This window comes from Lycorma delicatula, chromosome 2 (assembly GCF_047948215.1).
Source record: "Lycorma delicatula isolate Av1 chromosome 2, ASM4794821v1, whole genome shotgun sequence".
NCBI classification, from domain to species: domain Eukaryota; kingdom Metazoa; phylum Arthropoda; class Insecta; order Hemiptera; family Fulgoridae; genus Lycorma; species Lycorma delicatula.
In genome coordinates, this window is record NC_134456.1 from 112,340,241 (window position 1) to 112,353,604 (window position 13,364).

Below are 13,364 nucleotides of genomic sequence, written 5' to 3' on the forward strand. Positions count from 1 at the left end.
GAATAATATGAAAATAAATACCTCCTACCAAGTTTCCTGGCTCACTTTAAAATTGTGCCACATGATCTATTATTTAACTCACTAGTATACTTATATTAAATAAAATTTGGGTGTCTGCATTATTGTATAGTAAATACTGATATTCATAATACTACTACCATACTATCTACATAAAGACTACTTTCCATATTGAATAAATGTAAGTGAGAAATTGCATATTAACTTTGTTATAAATGATCTTTTGAATAATTTATTGTCCAGTAAAACATAAAATTACCTGTTAAAAACCATTATTCCATTAAAAGATTAATGTAAAATACGTTAAGTAAATTAAAAGCTCATTTAAATGCTACATGTAGTGGTAGCAGTGAAATTGTAATTCTAGTATGGAATTTAAAGAGAATAAATATATTTGGAAATACATTTATTAAAACAATAAGATAGTTTTTTTATTTATAAAAAATATGTATACTACACAGATAAGAATAATTTAAAAAAGGCTTTCTTACATATTAAAGTACAATAAAAGGATATAATGCAGAACTAAGAAGACATACTTTAGGTGTGAATATCAGCATAAGAACAAGAGTGCTTGAGAATTGACTGCGAGCAAAATTTGCTATGAATGTAGTGTCAGGGTGCAGAGATTCCCAGTATAATGCACGCATAATGTAGTAAATGCAACTGACCAGTGCTTCCAGAGCAACAGTGAGGCAAAGGAACCTGCGCTCCTCAAATTGCACTGTAGCATTACGAGCAGCAAGTCCAAGGTGTAAACCAAAAAGCAGGATCACTAACTCTCCTGTTAAAAAGATATAAAAAAATTCTTACTAGTAATATTATAAGATAATTTTAAGAAGACTAAGGATTCCTTCTCCGTAAATTATGAATCATTAAGTAAATCAGTCTACAGTTAATGAAATACTGTTACTATTGAGAGATAGGTACTATCTCAATTGATTACTCAAAAATAATTTATATAATTTTCATAAAATTTTTGTGTTTTTTTTTTAATTTAGAGTATATTTTTAAGCCTTTTCAGCTAAGTTCACACAATTATATAAAGAACATTATTTCTTTACATTTTAATACAAATTTTTAATTTAAAACTTAATTTCTCAGAAATGTTCAGATAATTTTTATAAAATAGTATTTTTACTCACAACATTCTAATATGTTGTGTTATATGTAATATTAAAAAAAAAGATTGTTTAAAATAAATAAATTTTTATAATGTGCATATTTTTAAACCTATAACCAGGTTTTTTACCAGAAAATTGAAAAAAAAAAAATCTTTTCATTTAAACAAATTTACATTATCAGAATGTATTACACCTTCAGAAATGTTGTATGAAGCACTTCAAATTGATGTAATTAGCTTTTTCTGCAACAATCTACTAAAAAATAAATTACATTTTTTCAGAAAAAAATGCTTCTAGAGTGAATACATTCTACCACACTGTGAATTAAGTCACATTACAATACCAAATGAATGATCCAAATCAGCCCCCCCCCCCCACAAAAAACTCTTTTAATTGACTTTTTTCAAAATAGTTTTAACATTTTTTTATGTATATGAGTAATTAAATAAAATAAATATATTTTGTTCAGCTAACTATGTAAAATATTTAAGCAATAAAGATAGTATAAATTATTTTGGATATGTTAGGTAGTATGTTAGGTGACTTAGAATTGAAATATCAAAAATTAAATTTTTTGCAAAAAATATGTGTGCAAAATTTATGGAATGTTTTGAGAAACAAAGAAGAATTAAAACAGTTGGAAGTTCAGAATGTCTATGATAAGGTGTTATTGGTGTTATTACATATAGCAAATAAATCAAGTGATCCTAATACAAGAAAATATTGGTTAAGAAGCAAGAAGCTATCTGAAGAAGCAGAGTATTAATAGAAAAAAGACAATCTCTTAATAAAATTTCAGATTAAACTATTAGCAGAAGGTGGGAACATGTGTGTAAACACTTACAGAAGAAGATATGAAGAAAAAATAATGAATCATTTTTTCAGCATGCCTGGATCTATTAAGGCTGTCAGTGGAATATAGAGGATGGGAAGAAAGTTTCCGCACCTAAAATAGTTTATAAGAACATCCTGATTAACAGAATCCAAATTATTGAGTTGATATCAAAGTAACGAGGGCTTGCATAAAGAAATGACTGTTACAGGCAGCTATTTGAATATGACTGATGGGTGGGAAGGCAGCAATATGGAGATACTGGAGGCTGAAGTGGAAATAGCAATTATAGAATGGAAAGAGAAAGTGTCAAGCACTGATGGTTTAAGTTATGCATTGTTGATGTGTGGAATATGTGCAAGCTGTTTACATACTTAATTTGTTAAATTCTAATTTTGTACTACGCAAATAAATGTATCTTTTATCTTAAAAAAACACCTCATATCTGTAGAAAATAATAAAATAAAATAAGAGATTTGTTAATTCTCTTCATAACACATTAATGTCAGAAATTAAACATCATTTATTTATGTTATAGAGTACTTACTGGAGAGCAAAAATTAAAGCAATAAGATGAGCAATAACTACAAGGTATTCGTTTTTTTAATATTAAAATGTAATAAACTTTATAGCTTGAAATAAGGAGATTTTTTTGGACCCTACATGTGATTGTTGTTAATCTAACAATTAGTCAGTTGGAGGTGTATGGACATAGTTCATATATTATGTTTCTTTTACATTTTTGTCTGGCAACAAAAATCATCAAGGTATACAATAGTACATCAACAACTGTATGTTGAATGTCAAAACCAGGAAGATTGTAAATGACCTGATATGAAACTCTGAACTCTCTTGACACCATCATGCCATGCTACAGAATAACAAGCATTACAATGTAAGGCAAACTAGGAGAAGTGAGTACAGTAGCCTTCTCCAGTGAACTGTATATATATATATATATATATATATATATATATATATATATATATACAATAAATAATAATAATAATAATTATTAATAATAATTATAAAATTATTACATTACATTATTAATAATAATAATAATTTTATATATATATAGTAATATACTAGCAAGCCAAGACCATAAAATTTTTTTGGGTGACAACATATGCATATTTAAGACAATACTAACATATTCTTACCTACCTGCTTCTGTAACGTAATCCCACCAAAGAGTTTTACAAGCTTGGAAATGGAATCCTGCTGAAGTTTCCCCTACTCTTAGAATAGTAAACCCTTCTTGTAGAAAATTCAGAGTAACTGCTGTCCATGCACTTAGGTATGCTGTCATTATAAGTACCATACCCATTAAATATTTTAAGAGATCTTTATCCCTAACTACCCAACGATGTGCTTTACGAGTGCGAAATTCCATTAATATTCTGAAAAATAAAAAAATATTTTTTTTCTATTTGTGATAGGTTTAGATCAGTTATTTTATTTTCTAATAAGTAGTTAATTATAGTAATGATGAAATAAGGATAAATTCAAGTAAGTTTTGCACTTAATAAAGTTTTACCTGTAAAGCTTTAGAATGATGGCCCCATAACATATAATAAAACCAAGTTCTCTGCACCATGGTTCCAACAAGCATCTTTCAATAGATGGCTCAAAGAAATGAACAACTACCTGTAACAAAGGGAATAGAAATATATAATGAAAAACTTCTCATTCTAACTATTAAATTGTTGTAATATTAATGCTACATATACATTATTACACTGTATATGTTATAAATTACTAATATTACATATTGCATATTACAGTTTTATAATGCGTAATAATGAACATCCTGACCCTCGTAGGAAAAGACACCCTCTGCCACCCCCTCTATTATTAGCCATTATGGGCTTTATCAGAGGTCATCTTCGAAACCTCAGCTTATGACATATTTCAGCCCACCTCAGCCAGATGCCACTGATGTAAATAATATGAGTGAGATTCCCATCTGTGTACTACTATTTAATGAACTCAAAACAAAACACATCTTACAGTCTTAAGTAAAACTGAAAGGACTTAAATAAACAAAGGAACTGAACTATCTACATAATAATGAACAGCTTAGTCTCTGAAATTTGTGATTTTTATACTAGTGATGTGTATCCTTGATCTTCCTCTTTCAACAATCTTTCATTTGGCTTTCTGTCAAATCTCAGTGAAGGTTTTTTTTACTTGGGATGGTGAATCACAGTTAAGGAAGCAGCGGATGTGTCAGCACATCTTTTATTTTTCATGTTATTACTTATGGTTTTTATAATCCAAGATATGGATGGTATACATTACTCCAGATTTTTTTATGCAAAGTAAAATTTATATTAGCCAATTTTTATGACACTTAAATTCTAAAGAAAATGTTGGTTCAGGGTCTTAAGAAGAAAAAAGTTATTAACATTTTCCTTAATGAAATCTTAAATCCTATCATAATAGAATCTTAAGAAACAAACAAAATTAGTCAAAAAGAAAAAGTAGTAATTTTTCTTGACAAAAGTTATGAAGTGAATGGATTGTAAAAATTATTTCCTGATAGTTTCAATGCTTTTTTAAGTAAACCATTCGAGAACTATAAGCTGATGCAGAGTATTTCAGTCTTAGAAGAAGGCAAATAAGGATAATAACTTTCCAATTCCAAGGATTCTTTGTCATCCTTTACCAAATGCTGTTTCCTATAACTTTAGTGCTTCCTTTGTTATACTTATTATTAACTAACATACTTTTTTTTAGTTCTTGTAAAAAATAGCATTCTCGGTTTTGTGTTACCATCTTATAAAAATCATATATGAAAATGTGACATGCTCATCGCATAAATGGAAAATTATATTATTATTATTATTATTCTCTTAAAGTCGTCATTTTCTTAAATGACATTATATTAATTGAACTGCCTACTTAAAAAAATGTATAGTTATATGGATTTATGCTTGCAGTGATATGTATCTTAAGGAATAATTATACAGCTCTTATTATCATTTTGTTAATGAGTTAATAATTTATTTATAAAGAAACCATAGACTGACAGCATTTGTAGTTACTATCACTCTTTTTTTTACTGATGGCTGAAAGATAAATTTTGTGACGTATGAACTTTACCAAGCTTGAGTGTAATTCAAATCTGGAAACTTCCAGATGAAAAGTGGAAGTGCTACCACTCTACCTTTAAGTTTTTTGAATAATAACTCACAAGCTGAAAGAATAAACAATTCACTTATTCTCCAGTTTAGCTGGGAGTTACACTTACTAGACTTATTACATTGGTACATTGAGTAACAATAAAAAATCAAATTAAGTATGTTTTGCTTACTCTTTACCCCCTTACCACATTTACTCTGTGATTTCTGATTTTTCTCTATTTTGAAATCACAACTATATTCAAAAATTACATATGTAATTCCAAACAATTTTATATTAAAAATACAGTTGCTATCACAATATTTTGAATTTAGGAAATCCATCAATCTGGGATTCAAGGAACATTTTATCAGGTTAAAAGGCCTTGTCAGGTTTCTTCTACACTAAAGGAATGCATCATCTAATTTTCAAGCATCTAGGTACAAAAATTAAAAAGATAAGTGATGAATCTAGTAAGTGAGAAGGCTTAATTATACATCATCTCTTTTGCCGTAACATGCAGTTGTTTAGTTTTTTCAACTTTTGAAAATTACTCTGCTTCTCCAGATTATTTTCTCAACATCATTGAATCTTGATTTGATATACATTATTTTAAAGTAAACTTGGTTACATATCTTATTAAAATTTATATTCTAGTACATTTATGAACATGAATTACTTTTTATCTTCTTCAGAGCACCATTTTATAATAATCAACATTTTTTTGAATCTAACAAAGTAATTAGACTACATAAAATAAAAAAATGAAGCCTGTTTTTAAAGACATACATCTTGTTTGCAAGAAGTCACATAAATAAAATTCAAGGCTTGTTTTAAAGCTTGTTCTTTTCTTGAATACTTAATATAAAATGCCTGTATTAGAAAAAATCAAGCCACTTTCCATTTTTTTATTAAAAATACTTGATTTTTAACTATAAATAAGTTTACTGTGAGACAATATAGCTCACAGAAAAAATATAATATATATGATTAAGAAAAATATATATGATTTCAGAAAAAAAATTTTCCTTCAGTTTATTGAATATTAAAAAAGATATGTTATGAAAGTGTTATCCCTGTTTTACAATGGGTTCAGAAGTTAGAGGATTTAAAAAAAATATTGTTATTTCTATTTTCAAGGTACTTAACAGAATATATAAATATTTTTATAATTGTATTAATAAAAAAGTAAAGAATCGTTGAATTTTAGAACATCTAGGAATTTTCCTATCTGGAGATTATGATTTTCAACATTTGAATATAAATAACTTAAAATAATATATATCTTTATATATACATATATATTTCTTCTGTGCGTGTGTATGTCACTGAACTCCTCCTAAACGGCTGGACTGATTTTGATGAAATTTTGTGTGTGTGATTAAGTTGATTCGAGAATGATTTAGATTCACAATTTGATCCGATAGAAAATGGTTTTTTTAATTAATTTATTTATTTATGAGTTGTTGTTGATCTTGCGATGGTTAAGGTTCACAATTAAATCCGGTAGGCAGCACTGTGATCGCGTTTTAGAATTTTTTTAATTTTTGGCATATCAGTCAGAACTGGTAGTTGGTGGTACGATCGGATTCTAGGACATTTTTTTATTTTGTTGGTTTTTCGCATATCAGTTACTTGCGTCGTAGCTTAATGTTGTTATTACATTAAAATTTGCATTTTTAACAGTCTACTGTGTTTAGAGAGTAGTTTGAATTAAATCCGATAGGTAGTGCTGTTCTGACAATTGGATTTATTTACATTTCTGACTTTTATAAAGTGAAAGGTTAAATTTTATGAAGTTAGGTAATGTTTTATAAGTTTCTTAATGTTGAGTATCAATTGTAATGATTTTGCAGTCACAACCCTTTTCATTAAAAAATTATTTTCCACCGAATACTGTGATTAGAGAGTGGTGTGAATTAAATCCGATAGGTAGTGCTGTTGTTTTGCCATTTGGATTTATTTACCTTCTGACTTTTATAAAGTGAAAGGTTAAATTTTTTGAAGTTCCTAATGTTCATTGTTTTTAAAGTTTTATGAAACTTTCAATTATGTTCATTTAATTTGTATGTATACTCAAATCTAGCAATAGCGAAGCATTGCCGAGTCTGATAGAATTGCACGCTGATTGAGAATATTATTTATTTAAATAACGTTTTAAAGTGCAATTAAAAAATATACATTGTGCAAATTTGTAAGATGCAGTATTGACGTGAGTATTTTACATGATTTTTCATGAATTTTAATGATGTATACACCTGCATTCAATAACAATCAACTTAACCTACAAATTTAAATTGTCAGTTCTCATTTGATTCTACGCAACTTATGAAGTATTGAACGGCTCTTTGAAAATAAAAATGCCAGTTTGTAAAATAAATTATAACATTTATAAAATTAAAATATAATTTACGTATAATAATTATAGTTTAAAGTATAATTAAAAAATTGAAGTTATAATTTTTGTAGCTGATTAATTTTATAAAATTGTTTTTAATTTACAATTATCTAAAATTTGGTAAAATAGATGTTAAAATAAAGAATGAGAAAAATGATAAAAATTTCTACTAAAATTTTCACAACGTTGCTATTTTTACCGTGCTTTAATTTTTTATTAATTGATTAATTAAGCTATCACATGTTTATGAAACTTCAAAATTATTAAATTTAAAAAAAATGCAGGAGGTACTTTTTTAAAATGATCTTAAGTGAAAATTAGAAGTAACGTGGATGAAAATGTAGGCACTTATGTATTAACGCCACCGCAGCTACAGCTTTATTTAAAAACAAAGTAGTCAATCGGATTTCGGTGGAAAATGAACAGTCTCTATTAATTTTAATAAATGGTTATTTATATTTATTTATTTTATAAATATAATTTAACCAAACTTAACCTACGCTCGCTAACCTTGACTAATTAATACCGTAACTTTTTGAGTATTTATTTAATAAATTCAGTAATTATTGCAATTATTTATTATTTAAATAATCAAAACACTCCTGTTAATTAGTCAAGGTTAGCGAGCGAAGCGAGTGTAGGTTAAGTTTGGTTAAATTATATTTATAAAATAAATAAATATAAATAACCATTATTAAAATTAATAAAGAGATTGTTTTGAATCTATGTTAAACTCTATATCGGCCCATTTTCCACCGAAATCCGATTGACTACTTTGTTTTTAAATAAAGCTGTAGCTGCGGTGGCATTAATACGTAACTACCAAAATTTATTAATTACACTAATTATTAATTTTACGACGTTTCGATTTTCGTCAGATATCTCAATATTTAGTGAAAAAAATATTAACCATACTACACATAATTAATCAATAAACCCATTACAATAATACAACAATCACAAACTGATAATAGTCATACTAATAGTCATATTAATGAAATTTCGTCCTCATTCCTGCTAATTTTAACTTAAATAAGTTACTTATATTTAGGTGTTGTGCATTTATTACAGAACAATGCCACGTCAGGACAACGTCTGTCGGGTCCGCTAGTATATATATATATATATATATATATATATATATATATATAAAACACTGTCACAAATCACAATAATTACAATACTGATAAAAAGGACATGGAAAGTAAGTAAAAATAATTATTTTTTAAGTACTATTTAGAAACTTACAGAAAAGTAAAGAAGAATAATACCAAATATGATCGTCTCCAAGATAGTCCACATACCAGCTGCAATTGTCTGAAAAAAAAATTACTTTGAAATTTCATTCTAAAATTCATTTTAATACGTCACTAAAGTGGTATTAAATATAAAAATCTTAAATTGGTGAGAGATTATAAGACACTTAACATTAAAAGTTAAAGTACTTTGTACGTTCTTCAGTTGTATTATGATAATGATACTGAATGCACAAAAAACTGTATTAAACAGTATGATGAAAATAAATACTGATTTTAATATAAAATTTGTATTTTCTTTCTGTTTAATAGTTCTATATTAAGTACCATACACAAATGATTGCAGATGAACTGATTTGAGCAGAACTCACTTCCCAAAAACAACATAGCCATTCTATTCTCAAGAGTAACAAATAATATGTGTCATGCTTGCTAAGAAAAGTTATGAGTAAACTTCTCAATGTCTATTTCACCGAGCTGAATTTACAGATATCTCAAAAATGTTGCACATTTAGAATATCAAGCCCAGCAAAATAGACATATTATTTAAGTCAACAGGTAACATTAATATGTTCACCACAGACACTATTTTATAGGGGACATTGTTACTTTCAGATAGTAATTTGGACTATTAAAATTAGTACTTCAGGCACTTTATATATGTCACTGATATTAGAAAGACTAGAATAAAAATTAATTCACAAAATAATTAATGTAATAATAATTAATTATATACATTTTTTGTTATTAAACAAATTATTGTACATATTGCTTCTCCTCTATTCATAAGGAGAATTTATTAAATTACTTATCAATAATGTTTTTAAAACCAACCCAGTAGCTGTATCTGGAATCACAAGAATAACAACAGTTACTTTGTTTCAGTTTTTTTCAATTACTATCAGCTAGATACCAATAAAACCACCTTTACTAAGCTGAACAAGCATGAAACCTTTTGTTATCTCTAAGACTTTATTTAATTTTATCTCCTGTTCTTTTTTAAATTTGGTCTTTTAAGTTTGCTCGGCTTTAAATTAAAGTTTTAAAAAGAAATGTATCTTTTTTTAAATATTTTGTTTCTTTCTTAACAAATAAAACTACAGAGGACATTTTTTCATGATCTACTCCCAACGTATTAGAAACCTTCTTAGAAAAGTAATATTTACTATTCTAAAGTTAGCTCATCACAAAAAAAAAAAAAACAGGTAAGTTATGTGCAACAAGGTAGTTAAGAAAAGAGATTCAAAGAACTGCATTAAGTTGTTTGCATAAATAAGCAATATTATAGAAAGAATTTTATAAGTTGTTTCTTTGCCAAAGGTGGTTTTCTTAGCAGTGGAAATAAATACAGTATCTGCCAAGATATTGTAACGGCGCCAGTGTAACAGGGTTTTTTCCAGAAAGAAGAATCTAGACGGAACTAAAAGACATTCTTTATTTAGAACATTGGATTTGTTTAGCAATTTGTTCTTTGTAATACAGACAATGGCACCTCCAAAAGCTCCTGTTCGACCAGAAGGATTACCAAACTGGAAAAACTAATAGAAAAATTAAGTGCACAAACAATAAAAATTATTACGGTTCAACAATCACAAGGACAGTCGGGTTCTGGTTCAGCAAGCCAGGAAGTATAAATACTTCTGGAGACCAGCAGACAGGGTCAGTGGTTTTCAAGCTCAATTTCAGCGCAATATGCTACAACAGTAATTATTGGTAACAACGACTGAAAGATGTGTCTTGTTTGGACAGTGGTTGAAAACAATAAGCAGTTTGGTGAGTTATTTGTAAGTAGGAGCGAAAGTGATGGCAATCTATTCATTCATAGTGTAGGGTAGTTTTTGGGTAAACAACAAAAGTAATAATAATTGTGGAAAGTGAATTGTATCAATTTTAAACTTTTGTATTGTTATCTTATTGTTAATGCATTCTATTAGTCATTTTCAAGTTTTTGGTAAATTGAACTATATTTTGATATTTATAATTTAATTGTCATTAAATCAATTTTGTTATTTTTTATTTAATTACTATTTTGTATGTTATATATATTTATTATTATTATTTATTTTGTTTTATATATTTTTAGAATAATAAATTATATTTATAAGAAATTTTTACATTTGTTAGTCTCTCAATATCCTTGTCCAACAGCGAACATGCAATATCATAATCCTGTATCAGTTTCATCATGTAGAAAAAATTTGCTTACAGTAATCAAAAGATAAATTTTAAAAGTTTTTAATTTAGTTGTCTCAAAAACGGATGATAATTTTTTGACAATCACAAACTTTTTAAACTTTGTCTTACATAGGTGTCTATTACAGACTGAATTTTTGTCATATATTAGACATTATATGAATGTATATTGAAATTTCATTAACCTTTATACATTCTCATATATTTAAATCACCAGTAATGATAGTTTTTTTTTTTTTTTTATAAAAGTCAGGTAGTAATCACTGAACATGATTAAGGAATGAAATGAGATCATTTCCAACTTTCTCTGATAGCCATTAAATATAAAAGGAAGCACAGGAATTCAAACAGACTAAAGCACATAAGTTATTCCTTTGGAAAAATTGTATGACTAGAAATAAATAGATTTAAATTAGGAAAAAACTACAATTTTATTACATCTCACCTTACATTTTCGTTTACGAAACACTATAACAGCTAAAAGAATAGTTGTTGCAATGCAAAATAACTGAGCACCCAACAATAGTGTACGAAGCAATATATTCTGACGTGCAGTGCATATTCTTCCTGGTCCACAGCTAGGCACACAACTGTAAAAAAAATTATAATTCTTTATCTTTTGAATTTAAAACTTACATAAAATTCTTAGAATATTCTTAGAAGTTCTAGAATATTTTACTACTATTTCTTGAAGAATGTTACTTAAAATATTTAAAATATAATTTGATAATAAAAAAATACTGAAATTAGAAATTGCTGTTAAAGCAATTACCATATTACTTATTTTTTAATGTTTTTTACAAATTCTTCTGGAGGTAAATCACCAAATAATTTTGGGATTTGTTTTGGTTTTACATGGTTGAGAACATTTACAACAGCCTTAGTGCAGCAAATTCTATTTGCTTCTATACAATAACACTTAGTTGCATCAATATGTATAAGTGCTTGCTTAGGTTTTTTTTTTTATAAAAGTTGGCATATGTTTGATAATTTTTTAAATTATTAATTAAAGGATAATCTTTCTTTATCTTATTCCATTATTTTTTCCTTTTGACAAATGTTTTTATAATGATTGGCATTCTTGAAAATTCACACACAACAGCAAATAGTAAGCAAGAACAATATTTCAACAGTGAACTTCCAACTGTGGACTAATTAGTAATGCTTGGTTTTAGGATCTACATTACATTGAAGTTGCTTTCATCTCTTACTTAAATGCCTTAGGAAATGATTAATTTACTATTAATCGAACATCATTTCAACTAGAAAGTGTTCACCAAAAGACTAGTTCAGTTCTTATATGTGTACCTTTTTTCATTTCAAAGTATTAATAACTGATTCTAAAAAATTATGAAAGATATTATAAAACTATATGTTTTCTCTCACACAAGTAATCACTTTATAAGAAAGAGAATAACAATTCACCTAATTTATATATAATACTTAGTTTGCATTACGTTTATAAATAAGGTGCAAAACTAGTATAAGGAGTGATGTATTTATATTGCAGGAGGTACGAGGAGGCAGGCTTTACCTAACCTGATAGATGCTTTAGATTTATTGTGTGGCTACAAGACAGGAAACAGTATCCTCAGGTCAGTCCATTGGAAGCTTCCTCACCAAATCATTGTAAGGATGTGCTGGTTTTTGCAGGTCTTACCTTCTTAGTATGAACGACTTCAGTATTTAAAACAGTAAGGAAAACTTGTCACTTTTTAACACAATTAAGTGTGCATTCAGAAGATCTTTAGAAGCTGTTACTGGGTTTCTTTATTAGAGGTGTTGCAAGGAGTGGGGGATATTAATATCATCTGCCATGAAATAGTAGAAAACTCCTTTTTATATGAGTAATTGGGAATATTTGATGTGTTTTATATTAGTAAAGACAAATTAAACAAATAATTGATGAAAACCTCCCTATAGATATAAACTGTTTGTAGTGATTGCAATAAATATTATACTGGACAGGACAGATGTACATTCTCTGTGGAAGAAATACGCAGAATTATTAAATTTAACAACAGAATTAAACTTTCCAAATCACCATGGGAAAAAACATCTTTGAAAAACAGCTGAGCAAACAGCCAGTCATCAGTAAAATAATCCTGCAAATCAGATTATGATTGCATTACAACATTTCAATATTACATCAATAATGGGCCTTCAATTCGGGCAACGAATGGGAAGAGTATAATTCAGATATTTCTCCAATTACTCCAAATTGATCATTTTTGTAAAGGACTTGATTTTAAAATTTTTACACATGCATATCTATTGGTTTCATGAACAATAAAAACGTGACTAAAACAGTTGTCCAGTGGGACTAGACTTGTTAGTAGAAGGTTAGAAATGTAATGTCCAGTTCACATACGAGCACAAAGGGTTAAGAACATATTTTTACCATCACATTTAAATTA

At 27.5% G+C, this 13,364-nt stretch overlaps 1 protein-coding gene across 7 annotated transcripts in view; it reads right to left on the bottom strand.

The window, feature by feature from the left end:
• The window catches only part of smog (G-protein coupled receptor 158 smog), a 339,219-nt gene that overhangs the window by 20,570 nt on the left and 305,285 nt on the right, over positions 1–13,364 (bottom strand). For all 7 annotated transcript variants that reach the window (XM_075356098.1, XM_075356095.1, XM_075356091.1 and 4 more), the window contains 5 exons: positions 11,393–11,537; positions 8,747–8,815; positions 3,515–3,624; positions 3,142–3,377; positions 558–802 (listed from right to left, as the gene is read on the bottom strand). In XM_075356098.1, the coding sequence (XP_075212213.1) occupies positions 558–802; positions 3,142–3,377; positions 3,515–3,624; positions 8,747–8,815; positions 11,393–11,537 (805 nt within the window). The remainder of the gene's footprint in view (positions 1–557; positions 803–3,141; positions 3,378–3,514; positions 3,625–8,746; positions 8,816–11,392; positions 11,538–13,364) is intronic.